At 44.8% G+C, this 26,146-nt stretch overlaps 1 protein-coding gene and 1 long non-coding RNA gene across 5 annotated transcripts in view; one reads left to right on the top strand and one right to left on the bottom strand.

Moving 5' to 3' along the window:
* Positions 1–67: 67 nt before the first annotated feature.
* Positions 68–22,343, bottom strand: LOC109366075 (uncharacterized). The gene is made up of 4 exons (XR_014881376.1): positions 22,018–22,343; positions 21,302–21,422; positions 8,828–9,042; positions 68–8,269 (listed from the first exon to the last, which is right to left on the bottom strand). It is a non-coding gene; the product is annotated as an uncharacterized LOC109366075 (long non-coding RNA).
* A 10-nt stretch (positions 22,344–22,353) lies between these two features.
* Positions 22,354–26,146, top strand: part of HECA (HECA ribonucleoprotein granule regulator) — a 28,676-nt gene continuing 24,883 nt past the window's right edge. For all 4 annotated transcript variants that reach the window (XR_014881374.1, XR_014881373.1, XR_014881375.1 and 1 more), the window contains exon 1: positions 22,354–22,795. Coding sequence is in view for 1 of the 4 variants with exons in the window: in XM_085217174.1 (XP_085073300.1) it covers positions 22,570–22,795 (226 nt within the window). In the remaining 3 variants the exon portion in view is untranslated. The remainder of the gene's footprint in view (positions 22,796–26,146) is intronic.

Raw genomic sequence — 26,146 nt, 5'->3', positions numbered from 1 at the left:
TAGGAGGGAGAGGAGGTTCTTTTAATATCTGTATACCCGGCGTGAGATTAAGAAACAATGGTTCAAATGTTGGTCCAACCATTTATTACAGATCTTAATTAGGGAGATGAGGAAGGGGAGGATGGACACTATTATGCATGAGGGTAATGGGGAAGGGAAGGACGGTGATGGAAAGGATAGGAAAGAAGAAGCAAAGAGTCTTTATAGAAAGCAAGAGGGAGATAGTCACCACCATGGATCCAGCATGGTTCATGGTTCAGTCATTGATCTTCAGTAGTGGTGGGTCATCGGGCAGTGTTGTTCTGTTGACGACGACAACAATGACAACAACGACAGCGATGACAACCATGGCAATGGTGGCCCCTTTTCAATGGTTTCAAAGTGGTCGAGTCAGCTCTCTTTGGAGTGACAGCTCAAATCCAAAATGGTCGTGTCAGCTCTCGGAGTGGCAGCTTCTGGCTTTGGGATCTCAGCAGAAACTCCTTTGTTCCTATCTTCCTGGCCTTGCCAGCAGATAAGAGGGAGCAGGGAGGCGCCAACTTGTATCTTGCCTTCACAGGATACAATGGCATCATCCCCCATTCTCCCATAGCAAACAGGAGTTATTTGGTCACAGGCTACATCTTCCACCAATAAACAATCCTGAGCACTATCTTCCAAAGGTAAACAGCTCCAAAGAAATGCTTTCAAATGTAAAATTGTCCACACAGTGATGTTGATTGCCACACAGCAACACCTATCTCTCATCTCCTAGAATCTTATCACAAGAAATGCCTCAGAAAGCAAGCTTTGAGCAAAAAAGCAAAGAAGGATTCATACAGTGTTTTAACTAATTCACTCTCCTATCTATGTTAAGACCTAGGAGCGTGTTTAGATGTGCTTCTGGCAAGTATAGCTGGTAGAATTTAAGATTTTACTACTGTGTTTCTTGAGCAGGGACAGTTGGAATAATTGTGGAGTGTGTATGCTGATCTCAGCTATTTCCATGCAAAATTCAGTGTCTGGACACAAACATGCCTTCTAAAGGAGTTTTGGATAAGCTGTGAAGTCTTTGAGACATGGGTTTGTGTTACACTCTGGCAGTAAGTGGTAACAACTTCAACTGTCATTATTTTTTCTCATGCAAGCATTGTTTTTTTTGCTGGGAATTTGAGCAAATGAAGGGTTGAAATGTATGCAATATTATATCTCCCATCCCTATTTCATGTTGGAATGAATGGTGAAACTGCATGTTGTTTTTGCTTATTTCTCATCTCCCTTCTGAAGCTTTTCTGGAAGTGTTCTTTCCACTTCAAGGGATTTCTTTCAGTGACAGCAATGCCGCTTTTGCCATTCAGATCTGTGTAAAGCTGCCTGTCTTTGCTTAGTTTCTGTCACAAATAGCACTTGAATGAAAGAAGAGTAGGAGGAGCAGGAAGTTCTTGCATGCAAAAAAATGATTATATCATCACTATTACTTACCAGCTTTATTTATACTCTTACTATGTTGGATGTTGAGAAGAAAGCTGAGGATCTTTAATCCCCCAGCTGCAACAAGTAGCTGTTAAGCAAGCTTACACAGTTGCAGAGCCTTTGTTAAGCCAATGTGAACTGGTGAATGCCACAGGCCTGGCCGTACCACTCAGTATCAGAAGATCAACTAGTAATGATGTCTTTGTATCAGCTCTGTCTGGTATGAAAGAACAGTCTGAAGATTTAGGTCTACGCAGCGCGAAGACTTTCAGTGTTGCCTGAAAATCCTGTCTGATTTATATGATGTATGCCTGATGTGTAACAGGAATTGTGGTTTCAAAGACTCAAAGAAACAAGCAGAACCTTCAACATGCCTTTCTTTTGGAAGCTGGAGAAGTCAATAATGTTGCAAAAGTGTGCATGTTCTTCTCAAGCAAGTATGGCATCTGTGTGCTCTGTAATGAAGGACTTTTTTTTCTGTTTGAGTATAAGAAAGCAATTCATCCCAGTGTCAGCTACAAAGGGTAGACCTAAATATGAACCAAAAAATTTGAAGGAAATGAGCCTTTAGACAAAAAAATATTCTGATGTCTGTCAACTATTTGGATCAGCATGTTATCTGTCCATGATAAAAATGAGTTTGATAACCCAGTGACATATTTAAGGCTGAATATCTCTCAGTACAAAAGTCAGTATGGCATAGTTTGTTTTGCAGCCCAAAAGATGATGGTATATGCCAAAATACTCTCTCTGTTCTTGCTTTCCTACAGATCAATCGTTTTATTTTATTTTTTTTTAACTTTGGGAACCATCTTCTAAGCTGATGATAAAGACCCAAATTCACCTCTTGGTGCATTTATTGTGTACTGGGAAAAAAAAAAAAAAAAAAAAAACCTGCAAAGGCAAAGGAATAGCTTAATACCCTCAAATACATGGAAAAAGATTTGAATTCAGAACTGTTGATGTTGTGATGACGCTGAAACACAAAGATAGATCTTTGCTCGAAGATACAGTACGTGTGCCAACCTAGATTCTCTATGGTTTGATTTTCAAGGCAAGTTATCTTTTGCATTTTGATCTGAAATGGCGTTCTCAAATAAAATCAGCAACAGGCCAAGGAGTAGCTCCAGTACAATGATTTCAAAGAATTTGTATAGTCAGTACTTCCAAGTATTCCTTTATTTAAAAAGGAGTTGTATGGGTTAGGTAAGGGAAAGGGTTTAACAGTGTCTCTATAAAGCCAGTGCATTTAAGATCTAGTTATGTAAACTACTCAATATGAAGTTGTTCTAATAAAGTTTTCCAGAGGGTGGCAGTTCAGCGTAGTTCTGCCTCTGAGTACAGCTTGAGCCCCAGATACAGAACAAATGCATGTTTCAGTGGCTGAAGCTAGGTTCCTGGCAGATGTTTTGCACAAAGCATGAGAAAAAGTGTTATCTTGTGATGTACTGCAGATGTCATTGCAGATGATGCTTATCTCTACCAAAACACCTGAAGAACTTTAGGAGGTCAAGCACCAGGCTGGTATCCATTGAGGGAGCAGTGCCACCTACACAGGCACCCCAGATTCTTGTCCTATAAGATCCTACGTTCTTTCAGATAAACGCTTAGGGTCAGATCCAAGAGTTTTCACAAACACTACAGCATTACGTTAATGATATTACTCCTTTTCAAAGTTCATTCCCATTCAAACACTGTGTGCTGAAAGCTGTTTCTCCAAAGAGAACAATACTATATACCATATATCTGTAAATGCATATTATGCAAACATGTTCGTACATGTATTTAAAAACTGAAGGGAAGCGCTCAGTAAATATAGTTATGTTTCAACAGTGATACAGTGAGCTGCATTTACTGACCTAAATCTACCGAATGGTACAGAAGATTACAGGAATTTAAATGACCTGGATGAAGGACTCAAATGTATGCTAGGTAAGTTTGCAGATGACATTAAATTGAGGTGTTGACTGTCTCAAAGGTAGAGAGGCCTTGAAGAGACATCTTCACAAATTGAAGGGCTGGACAATCACCAGCCACATGAAGTTTAGTTTAACAAAAGCAAGTGCCAGATTTTCCACCTAAGACAAGGCAGCACTGGTTATATGCACAGGATATGGTCCGAGAGTCTGGAGAGCTACCCCATGGAAAGAGATCTGGGGGTTCTGGCTGATGACAAGTTGAATGTGAGCAAGCAGTGTGTCCTGGCAGCCAAAAGGGCCAACTGTCCTTTGGGAACAGCATTGAGCTGTGTCAGGAGAGGGTTGGGCTGGGTGTTAGGAAATGGTTCTGCACTAGAGGACTGTGGGCATAGCAGAGGCTCCTGGGGCAATGGGCACAGCCCAAGCTGCTGGAGTTCAAGGGGCTTTGAACAGCACTCTCAGACATAGGGTTTGAATTTGGGATATTGCTGGGTGGAGCCAGGGTTTGGACTCGGTGGTCCTTGTGGATTCCTTCCAAATCACGATGTTCTGTCATTCTGTGAATTGAGACTATGCCTTGCAGTATTAAGTATTTTGTGAGGGTCTGTTGAAGATAATGTATCATTGCTAGATCTGTATAACAGCCAAGAGGCCCTGGTCTGTCTCTAGAGTTAATGTTCTTAATCTTCCTATTTTGGAGCACAGTATGACAATATAGTTTTCTTGTATGATTGCTTTCAGTTTTCTGAGAAAAAATTAAAGAAGATAGAAAGGTAGTTGCAACGGAAGACACACAACACCATCCCACAGGAGTTCAGCACTGTGTCATGGTAGAACAGAAGTCAAACATGGAAATAATTGCATTATGGGTACTTTCAGTAACATTCAAGTACTTACATTCAATCATGTTATTCATATAACACCTACAGGGTACACAGGCAGCTCTGAAACCACAGACATCTAAGTTCTGATGCGAAAACTTTGCTGGGAACTTGAAATTGTGTGGGTCTGCATGCCATCAGGGGCACTGTCACCTTGTTTACGCAGGGCATCAAAGTGCCTGTCCCAGACCCATGTCCTGGAGACATCAGCAAACACTCATGCCTGAATTCTCGAGGATCCATTCTGGGAAGCATGGACTCTCAGCCCTGTACAGAAATGTCTGTCGTTTTTTTTTTTATGAGAGTCCACCAAGAGACATTTCATTATCTGGACAAATCCTTCCGATTTGGAGTCAGCAGGAGTGCCTGTAGTCGGTAGCTGTTGGCTCACTGCATTTATCTCCTGTATGTGGCACACAGTGTGCTGGAAAACATGTCAGCAGATGGAGAGAGAGCACTTCATAAAAACGTGTGCCTCAGGCTCCTCAGGGAGTTGGTCAGGGCTCCTCTATTAACTGTATCAAGGGGAACAACTTGCTCAAGCTAACAGCAGAGTGGAATTCTCCAACCTCTGTCTTACTTTACCTTGCTGAAAACAATGCACACTTCGCTTATTTACATTGGTATTGTGTTACACTTAAACAAGCCCAGCCAGCTGGCTAGATGGCAGGAACTGTCCTGGTGCAGCTTCTCAGAATTGTTTTCTTCTCTATACACATTTTGCAACCTGCAGCCCACGTCAGCTCAAGTCCCTGTCACATACCTTGCATAGTGAGGAAAAGAGCTCCTAATCATTCTTGAGACCCCATGCACAGATGGATGTCCTAATAAAGGTCTTGACAGTTCTGCTGAACACATCTAGTCTCATGGAGGGTAGAAAACAAAGGGTTAAAAAGTGATAATGCTACAGTCTCAGTATCATCCCTATGTTTAGGCCTATACCCAGCATGTTTCTGTTATATTTTTAATACAGCCAAAGACAGCAGACTCTGCATTTGGGTTTAGGAGTTGCATACCTCCACAAGGCTGCAGCCTGGGCACCATTGGGATGTGCTGGTGCAGGGAAGCTGGGGTAAGACGCAATGCACCCTACGGTTCTGCAGAAATGAAACTGAAACCAGCTAGTTTCAGCAGAAGCAAGAGGAAGTAAGTGGTATCAATGGTGCAAAGTGCACGACACTGCAAATTCTTCCTTCACTGTAACACAGACTGCTATGATTTATAAAAGCGCCTCTTTAAAGCTGCAATGTCGATCATCTCCATTTTAAAAGGAAAAAGAAACGCAACCAAACCTATCTAGAAAAATCCTGATTTGAGCTGTATTTTGCAAGATGGATGCATTGCTGTCAAGTCTTGTGACGCTCTCCTTTGAATTTAAGAAACAAAATTAATCAACTTTTCCCATCGATATCATTATTTGTTACAGATGATGGCAACAATCTTGGCTAGTTTATGATGTCTTGAGGGTAAAATGCAGACAGCTGGTGTTTCATCTATTTCTAGTTATTTTTAAAATGGCAGTGCCATCCCTTCTCTCCCACTCTACCTCTCCCACACACACAGTGTCTTATGAGTCAGGCTGTGAAAATAGGGTGAGGCTGATGTAAATATGAGGTTTTAGAAAGTTCTGTAAAGAATTCCTGACGCTCTTTTTCTTGGCCATCCTTTTTTTTCTGGCTGCAAATGGGTTGTGTCTTCAAGCCACAGCCTACAATATGAGGGCAAGGCTTTTAAAATCTAAAACCTGAGGGTATTCTTTGATTGAGGGGAAGCCATAAGAAAAGCACATTTGATATCAGATTTCTAAGAACGTTTCTGGATTTCATTTTTTGCCAGTGTTTAGCAGGCACTGGGGATGTTGACACGTGTATGGCCATGGCTATAGAAACAAGGGTCAATCAGTGAAAATCAGAGATATCATCACTGCACTCACAGTATGTGCATGCTCCCATCTCCAGCACAGGTAGCATGTGAGCTGTTCAAGGCCATTCACAAATACAGCAAAAAGTTATTTTTAAAAGTCCCATGTTAGACATCATTTTGCACCAGCATAGTGGTGAGGTGGGACAGAGCGCTGGAGAGAGACAGACAGGGACAGTGCCAGGTTATTTCTGGATCTCAGTAAGAAAGGCCTGACAACAAATGGCTTAATAAAACAGACATTCTAATGAGACAGAATAATAGGAAGAAAATAAATAGTGAGTAATTTAGATGCTAGGCACTCTGTGTTCCTGCAGTACCGGATGGGCCCCAGATGGGATTTCCCACAGCATGCTCCGCAGATCCCATCTATGGAGAGGTTCCTGCCTTTTAGTCTTTTGAGGTACTATGGATTTTACAAGATAAGAACATTCCTAAACAAACGTTTGTCTGAGAACTTGTTGCTGCACTCCCAGACAAAGGAAAGGCCATGCCAGTGGCAAAATCACTGGTAGGGAATGGGAGAAGTCTGTGGACTCCTGTGCTACGTGGTGGTGGCTGGGTTCATCCCATGGCCCAGGGCTGTGGGCAGCCCAGCATGGGTCTGGAAGCCATGCACCACTGTGTGCAGCACTGCCCCAGCCTGGAGCTGTAGAGTGGTCCCCTGGTCAGGATCACAGCAAAGATGCTTTCACGTATTTATTTCTTCTAACAAACTGCTAAACAACAGCTACTTGAGTCACCTCTGTAACAAAGTCTTTTATCTTATCAGTGGTGATGGGAAGGAGAACTGGGAAAGTACCTGTCTTGTTGTTTTCAAGCAGGGTCACTGGTCTTTCAGAAAACTTGGGTATTTCACATGTTACAGTGGAGTTTAGAAAGTGTCCCAGGGGGAATTTTGACAACTGCAAGTTTTCTATTATGGAAGAACTGTATCATATCACATAGATTTGGGGTATTAATAGTTACATAATCCCACTGGGTGCTTTGTCCTGTTTTTGTACCTGCCTATTCTTTCAAGGATGAAAACTCATCCTTGCCTGTTCTTCCACAGCTGCTAGATGCTGTAATATCAGCCCTTATTACACTAACCCTCGTGCTTTTTCTCTGCCCTGTCTAACCTATAGACTCACTGCCAGTAAAGCAAAGTGAGGGAGCTGTGGTTATGGTTAGTGAGGAAGTCTGTACTAGTGGCAGGGATACAACTTAATTTTATTTTCTAATGTTCACTCATTTTATTCCAAAAGTCATGCTCTCTCATGCTTTTTGCTCTTAGCAAAAGTTTCATTTCCTACATGATGGAGCAAATGAAGCAAGGAATGTAATTACTTCCCAGTCTCACTTCTTATCACAGCTCTCACCGTATGACTAGCTCCCCATGAAAAAAAAAAAAAGGAACATTTAATTAAAGGCTATCTCTCATTGCACATATACTAGAAACTGAATTAAGGCTGTATGGAAGGTATCATTTATAATTCTAGCATGTTTAACCTCAGCTTAGAGTACACTATGTAAGTGTATCAATATACATATTGATAAGAGTTGTTACATATTGATAAGCATACATACATATATGCTTATACACATTCATGCATACACAGGAGGATACTGAATGCACATGCACTTTCTGAGGATATAAAATACGTGATAGGCTTCTCTCTCTCAACTTCTCCCTTATGCATTTTGAATTTATCAGCCAATTTCAACCAAATCTGATAGAGCAGTAGAGGCCCTGAAGACATTACATTCCTGCAGATTCTGCAAAAATTGCAGTTTAGGTGAAGGAGACGGACTCTTCATCAGCGTCTGTGCTGAGAGGCCTTCGGCACACTGGAGCTCCTGCTTTTCCTTTCTGTCCTCAGGCTGATGGGAACACTTTCCCCTCCACAAAGGATGCAGCCAAACAGGGGCTCGCCCTGGATGTGCATGTGAGTTGTTCACAGCAGCAGCAGCAAGCTCCAAGCTCCCGCTTTGGCACATGGATGGGCACAGCCCTTTGGTAGGACTCACGCTTAGTTACTTTGGTACCTAAATGCCAATAACAGAAGGACTGTAGCAATCCAGAAGACACTTTGCCATCCCAGCTTGAAAGGAGGTCTGTGGAAGGCAGGCAGAGTGTTTGTCATCACTCCACTCCAACTTGCAGGGGCTTGCTACAAGGCAGTGAGAGCAACCCAGCTTCTCCAGAAAGGTCAGAGATCTTTTGCAATGGCAATTACTGATCAAACTGAATATGCAGCTCCTCATAACCTGCACATACAAGTCCAGTTTGCTCTCTCATATCAGCCTAACTGCTGATATGGCAAAAGGCAGGGAAACTTGTTCAGAAGAAGAATGATTTTGATACACATAGAAATTTGGTAAACTTACTCTTCTCTCTATGAATAATGAAGGCTTTTAGGGGTGAATGGAATTTTTAAGAATGCTGTTACTAATTGCATCATACTGAGCACTGAGCACGAACAATTAACAACTATTTGCTCTTGAATTCTGTTCAGAGCTTTCCTTTCCTAAAATTTCCTATTAGCATGGTATAGCTCTCAGCTAGGGCAGGTTTAACATAAATAATACATGAAGAATTTGCAAGCTATTCTTTCTCTGTATTTAAGACTGACTGTGAGTAAGGTTAGAGGAAAAGAAGATGACAATGCTTACCTGCTCTCCAGCTGATAATGCTAGTAGAGATGAAGCTGCTGTGCTTTTTTTTTTTTTCACTTCCATTTTATATAACTTCACAGTTTTGTAGGCAGCCTTCATTTTACCATCTTTTCCGCTTATTATAGCCTGGTAATCTTATGGAAGTGAGAGAAGTGTCACTCCAACTTGTTTCTCCTTAGAGAACAAAGCACTCATTCACCATAGCTTTGCACCTATGAAGATGGCAAAATGATGTACAATTATTAGTGGATCAGAAGAGGTATTTTATGCTCAGTTTGCACAACAGCAAGTGATTATGCCAAATGCAAACTGCTGTACAATTGGGCCCGGTGCTTCTAAATACTTGCAGAGCTAGAAAGGGTAAGTTTTATTGAAAATTTTCCAGCAGAAGATATTTGATCTTACAGCGAGTGCTTTGATGTTTGTTGCACATCTCAATCAGAGCTGTAGAACTGGGCTCAGCATATGCAAAGCTGTTTGACTCTTTCAAGATCATGCCTTTTTTCCATTTCCAAAGCTTGATGGTTTTGAATCATCACATTCCACTGTAGCTGAGGTGATTTATATGTTTCAGCAGTACTGCAAACTGCAGGCTTCCAACTTGCAGTTCTCCCCGCAAGGTATTAATGCTCCCCAATGGTTTCAAATCACTTTGCACTCTGTAAAAAGGGCTATGTGATTAACACTCTTAAAAACTCCTACGTTTGGCAAAGATTTACATTTAAATCTTAGGCATGCAGAAAGCCAAGCTGATACAAGCTACTGATGTATTATTTTGTCCATTTGAATGTGAAAAGTATTTTCCAAGCTTTTTCCTGTCATTCAGTCAAATGTGTTAGAGTCAGTAAAATCGTACTCTACCTCCTTACTTCAGCAAGTTTTAGTAATAAAGCCAAGAAAAACTGGTGGGAATCTTCTGACATAAATTGCAAATAGCGCCTCTGCTATGTTCTTCTTACCCAAGCCATACACTGCCTCAGTTTCTCACTCCCCCTTCTTCACTCCTTGTTGTCCCCATGGGCAACGCCCCCATGTTAAGCAAGGGGCGTTGCTTTGACAGACAAGGAGGTGGGTCAGACACCATACAAACAAAATCTACAGCTGCATTCAAGGATTAAAATAAATCCCAAGGATTTTTCCCTCCTCCTCTCTTTCTATGATCTGGTGAAATGAAGGGCTATAAAGTAGGAGCATGTGGGGCTGAATCAGTGGGTGTTGGCTGGAAGCAGATGGACCTTGGAGATTTGTTGCCATTGGATACAAAGGTATTTGCACAGGTGAGCTAGGAAGCATCCACTGTGGAAATTCTCCTGTTTCGATTTTTTATTATTACTCTTTTGAAATGTGAGGCAGAATGTCTTTTTACCTCCCAGAAAGAAACAGGGAGAGATGGTTGCTTTCCCCAGTCAGCTGCAAGCACAAAATGTGTCCCCACTATCTTTGAGCACACAAAAGCCAGGTATGTCTGGGAATGGAATCCTCAAGCCAGGTTCAAATCCCTGTCTCTCCCTGTTTTCCCTTTGCTGTACCACAGATCTGTTTTCCTGTGCATCTGCAGAATTTTGCCACTGATCTAGTAATATCCACAGAGACCTCCTCCTTGTTGTTAGCCCTCCCAAATGTGACAGAATCTGTGTTTGCCTTACCCCACCAAACCAGGGCTACATTCTGCTGTTGGCACACTGTAGTCGCATTGCTACAGTCAGTCACCGCAAGGGTGTCATGGAAGGGCATCAGCTACATACAATGCAAAGACAGAAGGTTGTCTTTATGTTGTTGTTGTTTATTTTTTTTTTAATAAAAAGATTCCTTTCTGTGTGTGTGTGTCTGGGGGATTTCAGACTGGGATGTCCAAACCCACAACAGTAAACAAGTCTGAACTAGATAGCTTTTTTATAGTATGGAAAATTACTGATGTATTAGGATAAATAAACTGTCATCTTCCCCAGATAACCATGTTTAGCCAAGCATTTGTTTTCTCTGGTAAGTTTGATGCTTTTTGTTTATTTATTTATTTATCTATCATATTTTCTTTCTTTGTTCCTTTGCAACAGGGAAGCACTGTAAACTGCACAATATCTACTGACTTATTTCAAGACAAGTGTTCTCATGGACCTACCTGCAGCAAGTCTATGGGCTGAACTGAGTTATAACTAGGGGACAAGAAGTTTGTATTGGTTTGCATTTGAAAAAGACAGGGTTATCTATGGGGCCATCTTCTGTGATGCCTCTGAGTTGAAAGACAGTCCAGGCTATTTGATTTACTTTCTAATGAGAAGCATTATTCTGCACCCATGTTTGCATGCCCACATGCAAATTAAATAAGAATGAAGTGTTTGCTGTTCTTCACTGTGATTCTGACAGAATCACAGAATCACAGAATCACCAAGGTTGGAAAAGACCTAAAAGATCATCCAGTCCAACCATCCACCTGTCACCAATACTACTCACTAAACCATGTCCCTCAACACAAAATCCAACCGTTCCTTGAACACCTCCAGGGTCAGTGACTCCACCACCTCCCTGGGCAGCCCATTCCAATGCTTGATCACTCTTTCAGAGAAGTAGTATTTTCTAATGTCCAGCCTAAATTTCCCCTGGTGCAGCTTGAAGCCATTCCCTCTAGTTCAACCACTAGTTACATGAGAGAAGAGGCTGACCCCCAGCTCACTACAACCTCCCTTCAGGTAGTTATAGAGAGCAATAAGGTCTCCTCTGAGCCTCTTCTTCTCCAGACTGAGCAATCCCAGCTCTTTCAGCCGCTCCTCATAAGGCCTGTGCTCCAGACCTTTCACTGGCTTTTGTCGCCCTTCTTTGAACCCGCTCCAGAGCCTCAATGTCTTTCTTGCAGCGAGGGGCCCAAAACTGGACACAGTACTCGAGGTGCAGCCCCACCAGAGGTGAGTACAGGGGGACAATCACTTCCCTGTTCCTGCTGGCAGCACCATTCCTGATGCAAGCCAGGATGCCATTGGCCTTCTTGGCCACCCAGGCACACTGCTGGATCATGTTCAGCCGAGCATCAATCAATACCCCCAGGTCCATTTCCTCTAGGCAGTCTTCCAGCCATGCCGTCCCAAGCCTGTAGTGTTGACTGGGGTTGTTGAGGCCAAAGTGCAGGACCCGACATTTGGCCTTGTTGAAACTCATCCCATTGGCTTCAGCCCAGCTATCCAGCCTGTCCAGATCCCTCTGTAGGGCCTTGCTATCCCCAGGCAGATCGACGCTTCCAGCCAACATGGTGTCATCCGCAAACTTACCGAGAGAGCACTCAATGCCCTCATCCAGGTCATCAGTAAAGATATTGAAGAGGACAGGCCCCAGCACTGACCCCTGGGGAATACCACTCATGACAGGTCACCAGCTGGATTTAGCTCCATTCACCACCATTCTCTGGGCCTGGCCTTCCAGCCAGTTCCTTATCCAGCCACCAACTGTTAATTTTGAAGTCTCTAGAGCTACTGCATGGAGATGTAGGACTTGAGTCATCAAGGGTAGACTCTCATGGAAGGAAACTGTGCCCTACTGTTTTATCCAGAACATCCCATGGAACATTGATGGAACATTGGCCCTTAAGCTCCCTGTTCCTCTCGGCAAATGAAGAACAGTTTACTAGAAGCTAACAGCCAGGAAGTGTAACATGCTTCTGGCAGAGAGTGTGTTTGGGGTTGTTAGTTGACAGCCAGCTGAACATGTGCCAGCAGTGTGCTCAGGTAGCCAAAGAAGCCCAACAGCATCCATAGTGTTGCCGCACCTCAAGCACTGTGTTCAGTTTTGGGCTCCTCACTATAAGAAAGACACTGAGGCACTGGAGTGTGTCTAGAGAAGGGCAATGAAGCTGTGAAGGATCTGGAGCAGAAGTCTTACAGAGAGCAGCAGAGAGAACTGGGATTGTTCAGTGTGGAGAAGAGAGGCTCAGGGGAGACCTTATCACTCTCTCCGACTGCCTAAAAGGAGGTTGGCCTCTTCTCCAAGGAGACAGTGATAGGACAAGAGGTAACGGCTTCAAATTGCACCAGACGTTCAGGTTGGATATTAGGAAAACTTCTCAGAAAGAGCAGCGAGGTGCTAGAACATGCTGCCCAGAGAGACGGTGGAGTCGCTATCCCTGGAGTTGTTTGTGAAAAGGGGGGATGTGACACTGAGGGACATGGTTAGCAACTATGGTAGGGATGGGCCAACAGTTGGACTAGATAGTCTTAGAGGTCTTTTCCAACCTGAATGGTTCTATGATTGTGTGATTCTGCAGGGTCCTGCTGCCCAGGATATTCTGTGGAACATCAGGACAGGTTGGCTGACACCTTCCTCTGCTGCTGAGGAGTCAGCTGGAGCCTGACTCCATGTGAAATCAGTTTTGTTGTCTGAGAGAAGCTGGGTGAACGCCAGCAAACTTGAGAGTCTGGATACCTGTTTACCAATCCTGGCACCAGCCCCAGCTCTTTCAGTGATAGCTTGATGACTTGTTTTTCCTTCAGGTAAGATGAGGGTAATATCATTTACTTACTTGGCAAAGTGAGATGATGATTAATCGGTCTTTTTACTATTCAAATGTGCAGAATGCAATTAGTCATAATGAATGCATGCATCCCACAGGTGGAACATCTTTGGGCTGCTACTGGTGGTGTGAGTGGGAACTCGACAGCATCTGGCCTCCATCCTGCCTGTGCTGAGGTACTGCAGGCAGAGCTGTCTGCCTTTCCCATCCTCAACCGCACACAAAGGTCTGTGCTTACCTTTTGTTTAAAGGCTTAGTGCAGGTGGAGTACACTGTGCTCACAGTGCCCTGTGTATAGTGATGGAGATATAGTGGGCGTGAGCTGACAGCTTCTGGTGCCAAATTGTGTTGCAGTTTGCCTAGGAATACCATGCTTGCCCTCCGGCTAGGGCAACATCTCCCATGAAGACAAATTTTGATCTAATTGTAACAATATTGTGTGCATAGAACGAAACAATACCAAAAGACTGTGATGACAACAATATAAATCAACACAGCAGTTAATGAGAAATCGCTACAGACCATTGATGCCTACACTCCCATTAACCGTGCTCCATTCTGTGACTTCATTTTTTTCTGTTTCACTGCAGAGGATTTACAGGCCTGGACATTAAATCTATTTGGCTTTTGTAACAGAGCACTGAACAGCACTGCAATCTAAAACTAAACTCAATACCTGACAGAAGTACTCTTGCTCATTAGAGGTGAGGGAACTTGGAAAAAAAAAGCTCAGGTTTTCTAAGAAACTTCAGCCATCCACAGTGTTTCTAAAGACTGAACATAACTTTCACTCCCTCTGACCTTTTGATAATGTGGCTGGGATTACCCTCCATAAAGCTCTCAGGGCTAGCATTGCTGAAGCTATGCCAGTGTCACTTGGAGAAGTCAAGGAGTGGCAGCAAATTAAAGAATGAAAAAGATCTCCCAGTTTTCTTCTAGCTCCCCCTTACTGACTGGTACCACCGTTTATTGGTGCTGGAAATTATAGCAGTGGCTCCTATGCAAAGCTGAGTTGCTGCTAGTACCTGCAGGAAGCTTTAACTCAGTGTCATCCCTCCCATGCTGTCTGAATCGCTGCCAGGTCAGCATCCCTAAGAAACCTGCCTGCTTGAGAGCAGGAAGGGGAACAGCAGTTTAAATACACAAGATGTCTCTTGTTCTCTATAATACTAATTTTCTTTTCCTCCTTACCCCCTACCTGAGGCACCACTTATCTACAGTACAGAATTCACGTGGGAATGTAATTATTTTGAAGCCGTAATTCCTTGATATTACTGTTGGTTTGGAGGTTTGTTTTGTTTGTTTTTTTGTTTTGTTTTCTTTGGAACATCCCAGTAGAAGGAAATATTAATCACTTCTGAATTTGTTCTGAGCTAGGCTAAAATTGAAAATAAAAATAAGAGGGCAAATTGTCCACAAACTGGAAATATGACCTTTTCGGACACCTGTGTCCAAATTGAACATTCCAGAGTTAATGCATGTGTTTTTATATAATTCCAGGATAACATTCTGAGGCTCTTAGAAATATCTGTGTAAATGCACACAGTTGGTGATTTTTCATCTGTGGATTTCAAGGCATTTTAGAAAGGACAGCCACATCACAGTCTTTATTTTACAGATTGGGAGATCTTAAGCTAAAGAGAGAGGCTGGTTTGCTCAACACCATACTGCAAAAGCATGGACTTGCTGGGCACAGAATGCTGATCTTCTGCTCTGAGAACAGTGCTCACAAGAAATAGCCAGCAGACTCTGCTGCTGGGTCTTGATGTGAACCAACAGTTTAATTGGCCATTCAGTTCTGAATCCCTAACACAAGGTCTATTGAAACTGAAGCTATTTCTGAGTGGGTTCTTGAAGCCGCTGGTTTCATTTATTTGGGGGTTTTATCACTGTAAGAGTATACCATTTGTGTTTATTTTGTTTAGTCTGTAGAAGAATGTAACATACTACCTGAAAGACACTCAAGTCAACACAAAGAATGACCAGTTACTGGCAGATACTGATCCAGATCCAGAACTGGAAAAATACAGAATAATAAGCTAGCTTTGGTACCTACTGATCAACTTAGATTAGCAAGGAGAGGGAGAGAAAGATGAAAGTACCATCAAATGCCTTCTCTCAGGTGGGAGAAGCAAGTAGAAATCTGACAAGCAGAAGTATGTCCCTCAGTGAGGAATTCTGACTGATAATAAAAGAGACTGTCAAGAAAAGGAAGAGGGGAAGAGAAATCTCCACTGGTATAAGTTAAATGTAATTGCCACAGCTGTAAGGCTTTATCTCCATTTAATATTCATACAAAAGATTTTGAAATAAAACTATTTGAAAAATTCAATTAACAGCAATTAGTTGGAAGACATCTGTAAATGACACCGTTGAGGCTAAATCTATGTCTAAGAAAAGATTTTCCCTGTTTAATCTTTTTTTTTCGCATTGTTTCCCTACAGATGCAAATTATATCTCCCCCTCTGTTACAAAATATCTTTTTCAAAGCATTTTCTAAAATCTTATGCATAATGTTTTGATGAGCAGCAGAACTTGAAACCAGAACGAGAAATTCTCTGAAAAGACAGGCTCGTTAGCTTTTTAAATGGAAAAATTGATTGGATGCTCCTGAAAGCAAGCTGCTGAATCTGGATCCTCAATATAGACATCAAAGACCTCATGGCACTTACTACGCCAGTTTTCTCTCCTGTGCCACCAATTCACTGTGATCACCTTAACAATAACACCCTCCCATCTTTTTGGTTGAGTCCATGTAAACAAAAGCCTGGATGAGCACTCTAGGGTGCTAGGACCTTGGAGCTGCCAGCTGCAGACCAGGTTCTATGCACACAAGCAGCTCCAAGGCAATGCGTTCCTTCCTGCTCAGTCATTTGCAGGGTTGGGGTACCATGGGCTCTTGGCACTTGATTATACCAGGTACTGGACTTGTGACTGCTGTCATTTGGGATTTAAGTCACAATTTGAGCCATGTGCTGGAGCACAGAACACAATGGGTACTGATGGTAGGTTAACAACCCTCTTCTGCTAATTATTGCATCCTACCAATCCATTTCTCCTATACATCTAGGGAAAATGGAAACCTTAAGCTCACAGACCTATAAGCTATCCTGTGAGAGATGTGAAGTCTGGAATGTGCATTCCTCTAAAATATACATACCCTTCACTATATTTATGCACATTTCCAGAACAGGCAGCTTGGATGAGGTCTTAAGATAGAATTGAATACGCAGCAGCAGCCATAGCAGGGCTCTCGTCAGCAGGACTTGATCTCAGTCAAGCATGCTGAGGGGAACAGCTGGTGTGGAGCAATGAATGGCCAGGCATTGTCCTTACACCTGACTGGCAGCAGTGCTCACTGCTGGAGATATTAAGCAGGGAGACCACCAAGGCGACTGGTGTATGTTTACGGAGAGGCATACATTAAATGATAATTGTGGAAGATGTATGATGTGTAAGTATGACTCATAAAAGAGATTTGATGAGCATGATCTTTTGATCCCTTCATCAATGAGATCTTTTTAGCTCTTTTGTCTTAGATGCAAAAAGCCATACACATTTATATGGGGTTGCTTTTATAAAAGTGGAAAGCTTTTATACAAGTGGAAAGGAGGGCAGACAGATCAGGGGATGCAAGTGTGTCTCTGTATAATCAATGGATATACAAATGGTGTGTGTATATATATATACACAGGAGCTTGGCAAATATAATTTACATTGGAGTAATGAGAGAAAGTCACTCACCCTATCCTGGGCTCACAAGATGAACTCCAATGGAGCAGATCTCCAGAGAAAGATCTTTCCCTACTGGCAGTCAGCTCTTAAATGGGTCTAGGAGAGGTGGAGCCAGGCTCCACCCCTTCGTGCAGCACAGGTGAATTGCCTTCACCTGTGCTCCCATGGCTGACTCATTGCTCACCTCAGGTGATCAGAAGTTCAGGCTGAGATTCAGCAGCCCCATACAGTCTCCCAGCTTGCTGGGCTTGACTATAATCCTCATTGTTCTTTATGGATGCAGTGGTGGGGGAACAGCAAGTGCTGCCCTGCTGCTTGAAAATATACCTCCAAGCAGGGAACATGCCACAGCTGGCAGCGGTTGCCATGTGGGACCTTTCCTCCTGTCAAGGAGCAGGTAAGCCTGCTGATGTGGTGGTGCTCAAGCAAACCCTGTGCCCAGCATGCAGCTGCAGTTGCAATACTGGGAAATGCAGCACGGGCATTCTCGGCACAGTCTGAACCTCATGCTCCGCTTTTGCTGGAGCCTGGGCCTTCACTCCTGATCACCAGCACTCGAGTTCATTTGAGCACAGAGTATTACATACAACACCATTTAATTTCATGGAAGGCTCCACAGAGTTCTGCAGTTTCCCTGCTGCAGATGTCTAAACCCATCTTCCCATTCAGTTGAGTAACAACAATTAGCAACAGCAGAACCCGTCTCCTGAGATCTCATTATAAATCCCCAAACCCAGCTATTTACATGTAGCTATATCAGGAGGCTGACCCTGTGTGGCCCTCTCCTCAGAGCTACAGCCAGCCTACAGGGCTGCTAACATTGCCCTGCTGCATGTTCTGAAACTCAAAAAGTATACACTGTGAGAGTGACCTGAAGACTTCTTCACTTCTACTTCCACAACTGTTGATGTGGCATGTTCCTACAGATGCCAGGAGGGCATTGCTTAGAGCCTTTGTGAAAAATAGAATCTATTATTCAAGGAATGAGTAACAGCTTAAGGATTACATATTGTGTTTTCTTTTTTTTTCTGGACCAGAAGAAATACTGAAAACTTCTTTGCAGTAAACACTTGTGGAAAGTGGAAAATTTTCCAGGTTGTGGATAATTTTATTCTTTGCAATTTCCTACAATAAGGATATCTTTCACAGACACATGATATTCCCTTGGAAAATCTGTGCACCGCCTGTCATCTCAACAACAACTCTGTGAAATTGATATAATTTCCTGTAACTTTATCACTTTCCCTCTTCTGAATAGTAACAGTAAAGGTAACAGATGCCACCAATTTTCCCTCAATAGTTGCAAAATGTTATAATGTGCAGCTCTGGAGCTGGAGTTCCCAGGACTTAAAAAACACTTGGAGCTTTTCAAGAGACTGCATTCAGTCTGCTTCTACAAATCATTTCTGAGCCAAGGCATTCACATTTTCTGATTAAATCCTTTTTTTCCTGGCAAATTTCACCAACCAACTGCAACTAGAACAGCCTGCTTGCCATTATTCCACATGAAGTGGAAAGATGCTTTGAGAAACCCAGCTTTGGTTGTCTTTAAAATTGGAAGGACTCCTATAACACTAAGAAGAAGCGAGGAGTGGGTTGAGGAACCAGTGTCACTTCCTCTCTCACACCCATGTTGCTTTCCGTCTCTCAGCCAAAGCCATGTAGGACTGGGGGCTGTGCAGATGTTCCTGGGCGGTCAGCAGGCACTTCAATAATCAGGAATGGGAGATGATGGCAAGCATTGCAGCGCTGCTGAGGGTCTGCAGAGGTCAAGGAATGCATCTATCTTCTGTGAGAAGGTTTTTGAAAGGCAACTAATTGGAGCCCAGAGGTGACTTTTCAGCCTGTTTGAGTAACTGGGTGAGCAGCATCCTGGTATATGGGTAGGAAGAGTGATAACTAGCAAAAAAATAAAGAGGTCAAATTAGTCTATTTTACCTTCCACAAAGGACATTTTCTTTCTAAGAGATCTGATGAGTTAAAATTGGACTTGAACAAGCTTTCTGAAGTTGTGCAGGACTACTGCAGAGGTCTGAGTTTGATTTTTTGCTGTTTTAAACTTAGAATTCCCTCTTTGGCACCTTATGTTTTCATTCAAGTATCTAAATAAAATCTTTATAATACAGTATATTTTTATTGAATGTTTCAGGATGATCGTAAAATGATTCACAACCTCTTCCCACTGGCTCTCTTACTCTTTTTGACAGCCATGGAGAGGCTTCCTCTCCATGTCAGCAATTTAAGTAAAATGGCACTATTTTATCTACTCCCATTCCTTGTCAGTCGAGTCTTTTCTCAGAGTATGACCCTGATTTCAAGTGCCTAGTCTGTATCCATTGAGAAAGTCTTTTTACCTCCTATACCATCATACTGATTAGGCACAGTCATTTATTTCTGTTGTTGATGCTTTCAGCTCATTTTTAACCTCAAAAGGGATTATACTGAGAGTGAAATACTGACCAATACACATAAACCCAAAATGTGTATCTTATGGGAACTTTTATTCTCCATAGATACAGAAGGAAATTGGGTCTACTCTGATAAAAGAACTGAGAACGTATGATAAATGGAACAGATTAAAGAGTAAACAGATCTAGTTAAGTTTTTCAAATTTTATGCAAATATAGTAACTGCTTACCTGTTTTTTAATATTTTTGAGAGTGAAATGGTCACACCTACCCTGTGTAGAACATTCATAATCTTTATGAAAAAGGTGTGCTTACTTCTTAGTTATGAAAAACAAAACATTTGCAAAGAATTTAATTGTGGAGAGGGAATCCATAATACAGGTTGGTATGGACTGATCGCTCTTGCCCAAAAGCTGTATCTCCAGTAAAAGCCCCAACTGAAGTCGTGTCAGAAAGACCAATGGACCACAGCACAACTGTCTGCATTCAACTGGATGGAGAACAGGAGGTCTTTGTGGAGACGCTGCTGGAGGCCACTTCTCCTCCCCGGCCCAGAGACCACTCACTTAACATGGAGGGGTCCTCCTGACCCTGCAGAAACCTACTGGACTGGTGCCCATCGGCATGTCCTGGTGTCTGAGGTTGCTCCTCCCCTTGGAAATTTTAACCAGAGGCGTTTAGTCTGATTTCACCCCAAGAGTCTCACCCATTGATGGAACAACGCTCACAAGTAAAAGGGATGACTTGCAAACTGGGGAGCTGAGATTCTCATAGCTGACGATAGAGACATCACATTGGTACCTAGTCACGGCATTTCAGCATCTCATAGAATCATATAATTCTTTGAATTGCATAGGACTTTAAAGGCCGTTCAGTCCAACTCTCTTGCAGTGAACAGGAACACCTGCAGCTGGATCAGGTTGCTCAGAGCCCCATCCAGCCTGACCTTGAATATCTCCAGAGATGGAGCATCCAGCACCTCTCTGGCAACCCACTCCAGTGCTTCATTACCCTTGCATTAAAAAACATTTTTGCATATATCCAGTCATTTGTTACTCCTCCAGCAGCTCTGAGACACCATTAGTAGCTACTTCCTTGCTCAAACTGGAACACTTAGTCTGAAATCCACACTGAAATCCACATACAAGAACCAGGCTCCTATTTTGTGTCCATGGGGTTTTTATGCTATTATAGATTTATAGGAACCTGAAGACTTGGAAAGATTTCCTCAACCTCCATCATAGCAGGCAAGCCTATTTATGAGGCTGTGGGATGGCAGTGGGATTGATCCATTTCTTTGTTTTGGAAACCTGAAGAACTAGGGATGAAATCTGCCCTTGCCAAAATAAATGGAAATTCTGCAATCAAGATGACTGGGATTAGGATTTACCTGAACTTGTAGCCTTAGAAATTGGCCACACTTTTCATGTTCAATTGGTTTCTAGACAGAAATACAATTTAGAAGCTTCAAAGCTGTGAGATAAGGTCGGTAGGACATTTAGCTATGGGAATACAAAGTACTGCCAAGCAAATTACTTCAGGTTTCCACCAACACAAGAAAGAGCTTTAAAGCCTCTCTAAAATGTTGTTGTCCGCAGGCAAAGAAACTGGCCATGTGATGGAAAATTTCATTCAATAGCTGCTTCAAAGGGTGTTTGGAAATACAGGGGTTGGTTTTCCTGGAGAACTCAGGCACCAGCTGCAGGTATGAGCAGTGCCAGGTATGTTTCAGTAAGCGCAGATTTGGGAATACTTTCAGGCAAACACTGCAGACACACAGTGACTTACAAACTGCGAGAACCTCCCATCAGGCAGACCTCACTCCCTGCTTACCCATGTTGACCCCACAGCCCATGTAGCCCATGTAGGTTGTTCCTTGCAGTCTGGGTCAGGCCTGGTCGCTGGCTGTAAATGTCTCCACAAATGCACATTCTGCGCATCCGGGTGCTTCCTCCTGAAGGGAATCATAGAAACTTAATCTGCAGGATTTGGGTCACAAGGAAAAAAAAGTTAATTTATGTGAAAGGAAAAGCTTGTGAGGCTCAGAATAACCACGCAGCCTGGTGGCTGGTGTGCTATTCTCATGACAGGTTGTATTTTTCATTCTCCAGTGGGATAAGCTGGTCGGTACTGAGGTGAGCACATCAGCAGGCAACACTTGAAGTGAGGAGCTGCTGTTTGTCAGCGGTATGCTGTGAGTGTTGCTTGCAGCTGGCTGACAGCACCTCTTAACTCTGGGTGCAGAAATCTTGGCAATATTTGTCACCCATTTTCTGCAGTGCCTCTCACCAAGCCTGCAATCTGGCAGCCTCCCCTCCCAAAGCCTCTGTGAAGGCACAGCTGCCTCCAGCCCTGCATGAGCACAACACTTTGAGTGTCCATCCAACTTGCACCCTGATATCTCACCTCTACTACCTGTCACGTGCACGGCCATCCCTAAAATAGTGAAACTAATTCTGGAATCTCAGGGCTATCTTGCCGCAAGGCCTGTTCCCTCTTCCAAATATGAGAGTACACTATTTGGATATGTATTTTTAATATTTCTGCACCTCTGGGTGGTTTTCCAGCTGCTCTCCGCAGGGGATCTGCCGTGCGGGCGCCCACACCGCCGGTGCAGCCCAGGGAGGAGCTGGGGCCCCAGCAGGGAGCACTCAGACGGACCCCCGCGGCCGCCGCCCCGCCTCGCAGCCGTCCCGTTCCCGCCGGGGCCCGCTGCGGCCCACGACGGCGGCCTCCTGGCTGTGAAGCGCGCACCGCCCCTCCGCCCCAGCCTCCGTGCCGGCGGGAACGGGGCTCCCCCCTCTCAGCAAGCCCCTCCCGCTCCGCTCGCAAGGCTCAGCCCAGGCTCAGCCCCGTTCCTCCACCCCCCCGGGCGCGCTCCGCTTCTCGCCGCCGCCAGCGCCTACTCCAGGACGAAGCGGGGCGGCGGCGCGGCTGAGCGGGACACGCCTTTCGCCCTCCCCGCCCCGTCCCCCGGGCCCCGCCGCCCACAGCGGGCGCGGCGCAGCGCGGCCCCGCCATGAGCCGGAGGTAGCGGCGGCGCCTTCCGCAGCCGCCGCCGCCCGCCCGCCCGCGCCGCCGCGGCGGCGGCCGGGCCCGCGATGCCGAACCAGAAGGGCGGCAAGGGCAAGAAGAACAAGCGCGCCAACAGCAGCGGCGACGAGCAGGAGAACGGGGCGGCGGCAGGCGGCGGCGCCGCGGCGGCGGGAGGCGGCGGGGCCGCGGCGGGCGGAGGGGCCGGAGCGGCGTCGGCGGGCGGCGGCGCGGGCGGCGGAGCGGGCGGTGCGGCGGCCGCGGGCGGCGCGGCGCCCGGCGACGTCAAAAACGGTGAGCGACGGGCGGCGGCCCGGGCACCGCGGCCTCCTGCGGTGGCGCAGGCGGCGGGCGACGCGGGGGCCCGGGGGCGGGGAGCGGGAGGGCGGCGGGGAGCGGCCGCCGAGCGGGGTGCGAGTGGCGGCCGCGAGTGCCAGGCGCGGGGAGGTGATGCGGCAGGCCCGGGCGGGAGCTGGAGGAGAAAGGGGCGGGAGGACAGAGAGAGCGGCGGGACCGGGCTGAGCTCCGCGGGCCCTTCACGGCCTTTGCGGCTGGAGGGCCGGGAGGGTGCGAGCCGCAGCAGGGCGGGGGCCAGGCAGGTGTTGCGCGGCGATGCTGAAGGTGGGGAGGCTCGGGGCCGCGCGGGAGGAACGGGGCTCGGGGCTCGGAGCGGTCCCGGCTGCTTTGTGACCCGTCCGTGTGCGTGAGGTGCCTGGAGGGAAGCGGGGTGCTTCGCTGCCAAGCAGGACAAGGCTCCTGGGTTCCAGGGTTTGGAAATTACAGTGCATAACAATCCCTACCTTACTTCATCACGATTAAAGATGAAAGCCCTTCTTTTAGCTGCGTTTCATTTGTCCTGCGGCAGTAGTTGCAAGTTTCATTTTCTGATCAGCCATTCTGTGCAGTCCTTTATTGGTGCTTTGGTTTCTGGTTCAGAGGAATTCTGGTAAGGTTTTTTTTTCTTCTGGTTATTTGCTTTGCTGTTCATGTTTGGAGGCAGTCTCCAAACTGCGATATTTTGAGCTAGAACTAGAGGTGGGCTGGGATCTCTGTACACTATTTGCTAATCCACAAAGAGGAATCTACGTTCTGCCCTTATGTTTACGTTAAGCTGTGTAGAGACCCTCATCTTGATGATTTTTTTTTCCCCTTGGAATTTGGCCTTCAGCTACTCCCTTCCAATGTGCTGGAGGAGCTGGGAGGGTGAAGTACAACAGCTTCATGCTTTCTGGCAGTAGCTTTGCCTGGCTGCTGTTAGCCAGCAGGAGATCCAAGAGTCTTACTGCAGTTTTCAAGATGTCCAATTCTCACATATCGCTTAATGGAAACTTTTCCTTAGGAATGTTAGCAATTAATTACGAGTCTCTTTAGCTAACAAAGCCTTTGCCATACTACTTTTAAGAGATTATTACCTGCTCCAGAGAGTCACGGAAAATGTTTAGAATTTCTTTTCCTTTTTTTTTTTTTTTTTTGGCTGTTTGTACTCAGTGAGGGAGGGGAAAAGCCAGAAAGATTAGCAAGAACTGGATAATTTCTTGGACTTCAGTCTGGTGGTGGGAATGTGTGCTTTACAGGTGATGCCCTGATGTTGGGGGTGTTGGCTAAGCTAGCTGACCTCCTAAGAAGTTGAAGCTGCCTGTCCAAGACCTAATCTGAGATGCTGCTTTGTTCTCTCCTTCCTTGCTTCCTTGTGATTCCAGTTGTCAGAAACATCCTCTTCTCTGGGCATCCCAGTCCCTTTTCTTGTGTTCTCACAGCAGTAGTATGATGTTGGCTTCAGTATTTACGTGGAGTGCCTGATGAGCACGCCTGCTCTGTGGTTTGTCAGGTTCGCTGTGTCTGGTCAGATTTTTCATTTCAGGTGCTCCTGGAGGTTGGAGGAGTCTGTGTGGTTGTGAACTTTATTTTATCTATGCTCCTGCCCATCAGATAACCCTGAGCTGGAAGTTTTGTAAATTGCATTCCTACTGATGCGTCCAGAGCTTTCAACAGGCTTGATCCAAGGAGTGAATGAAAAGGCGTCTACTGTCTTGCAGCAGAGCTGGGCATACAGTTCTCATGTGCAGGGACTCACAGAATCATTACAGTTGAAAAACACCACTAAGATCACCTATTCCAACTGCCAGCCCATCCCCACCATGCCCACTGACCACGTCCCTCAGTGCCACATCCACACGGTTCTTGAACACCTCCAGGGATGCTGACTCCACTACCTTCCTGGCAGCCTGTTCCATTGCCCAACCTCTCTTTTTGAGAAAAATATCTTCTTATTATCAGACCTCAAAATGTCAGATGATGCTAGTAGATTCCCTGGTGTCTTCAAAACTCGTGAATATGAAATGAAGCATCTCTGTGTAGGCCTGGAGACCCTTAGAGGCCTGTGGGGTCCCGTTTCTAGTCCTGAGGTGTTTGTGAGGGGCAGTGCACTTGAGGTTAATTGGTCACTAAGCACTTTACTGAGGACACGGCCTGGTGCATTGAGTTGTGAGGTTAATGGAGTTCTACTGTTTGCAGTCAACTCTCGATTATTCATGGGAGATTATTTGGGTTGCAGATTAAGTGTGCTGGGTGCAGGAAGGCTCCTCCCTGTGCTGCCGCCCAGGGAAATAGCAGCTGTGCGTGGTGGCTTGTGCTGCCCATGAGCACTGGTCTTCTGCATCCCTTGCCCCTGTGCTGCCTGTCACCTACGCTGTGCTGCCTTTGCCCTGGAAAAGCAGTTGATAATTCTAATAACGTAGCTGTTTTTTTTTGTTTTTTTTTTGTTCTTTTGTTTTTTCATTAATGTGACAAGTATATAGAGATGAAAGCAGCAGATTTAATAATTGCAAACCTTATCTTGGCATCGTGGTGTTGGTATGACAGTCTAATTATGTAGTCACATCAGGACCTTTTTTTCGTCCAGGGAAGGGATAGTGGCTCAGATTGAAATCTTCATTGTTCATTATGCGCTCTATGGATTGATTCTGCCCAACATCCAAATGATGGAATGAAACAGAATTTTTAACTTCCTCTGGGCTTCTATCTGCAGGGAGGACTAGCAGTGCTGTATTACGCAGAGCTGCTGTTACAGCAGTGCTTTGCAGTGGAAAGGGGTTAACTTTTGCTTTGATCCTTGCTCTGTTTTCCCCCAGAATATCAGCTAATTTTTCATCACCTGTTTGTGTTTGGTTTTGGTAGTATTTTCATTTGTGTCTATTCAGAGGTCCAACTGCTCTGGAGTGCTCCGGCTTCTGAGTTTGAGGTTCTGGTTTCAGATTGTGAGGATTGAGGGGATGGAAAGTGTAGCCACTGACCAGATATGATGACTTTTCTCCATCTTGCGCTCTAACTTTTTTGCAGATATTGGCATAGCGTCCACAAGGAACATTCACACTCTGTAGTTAGTGCCTTCCATTCCTCCTTCTCTCCTTGCTTCTTTTTCTGTGCCTTCTCACCTCTTTTCATGGAGAGTTCCTATTCATTGGTAACATGCTAAAACACGTATGCCTTCCTTCAGAACAAGGAGGAGTTCTGTATATAATAGCTCAATCTTTCTTGACCAAAGTGACATTCATTTTCTATGCTGAGTGAGATGCAGGTCATGGTGTCAAGGAACTAATTTAACTATAATAATGCACAATTAAAGTGAAATTTGATGTAATAGCC

The sequence above is a fragment of the Meleagris gallopavo genome, chromosome 2 (genome assembly GCF_905368555.1).
Source record: "Meleagris gallopavo chromosome 2, MGAL_WU_HG_1.1, whole genome shotgun sequence".
In the NCBI taxonomy this organism is placed as follows: domain Eukaryota; kingdom Metazoa; phylum Chordata; class Aves; order Galliformes; family Phasianidae; genus Meleagris; species Meleagris gallopavo.
The sequence above is the reverse complement of the archived record's forward strand: the minus strand, read 5'-3'. Positions and strand labels throughout refer to the sequence as shown.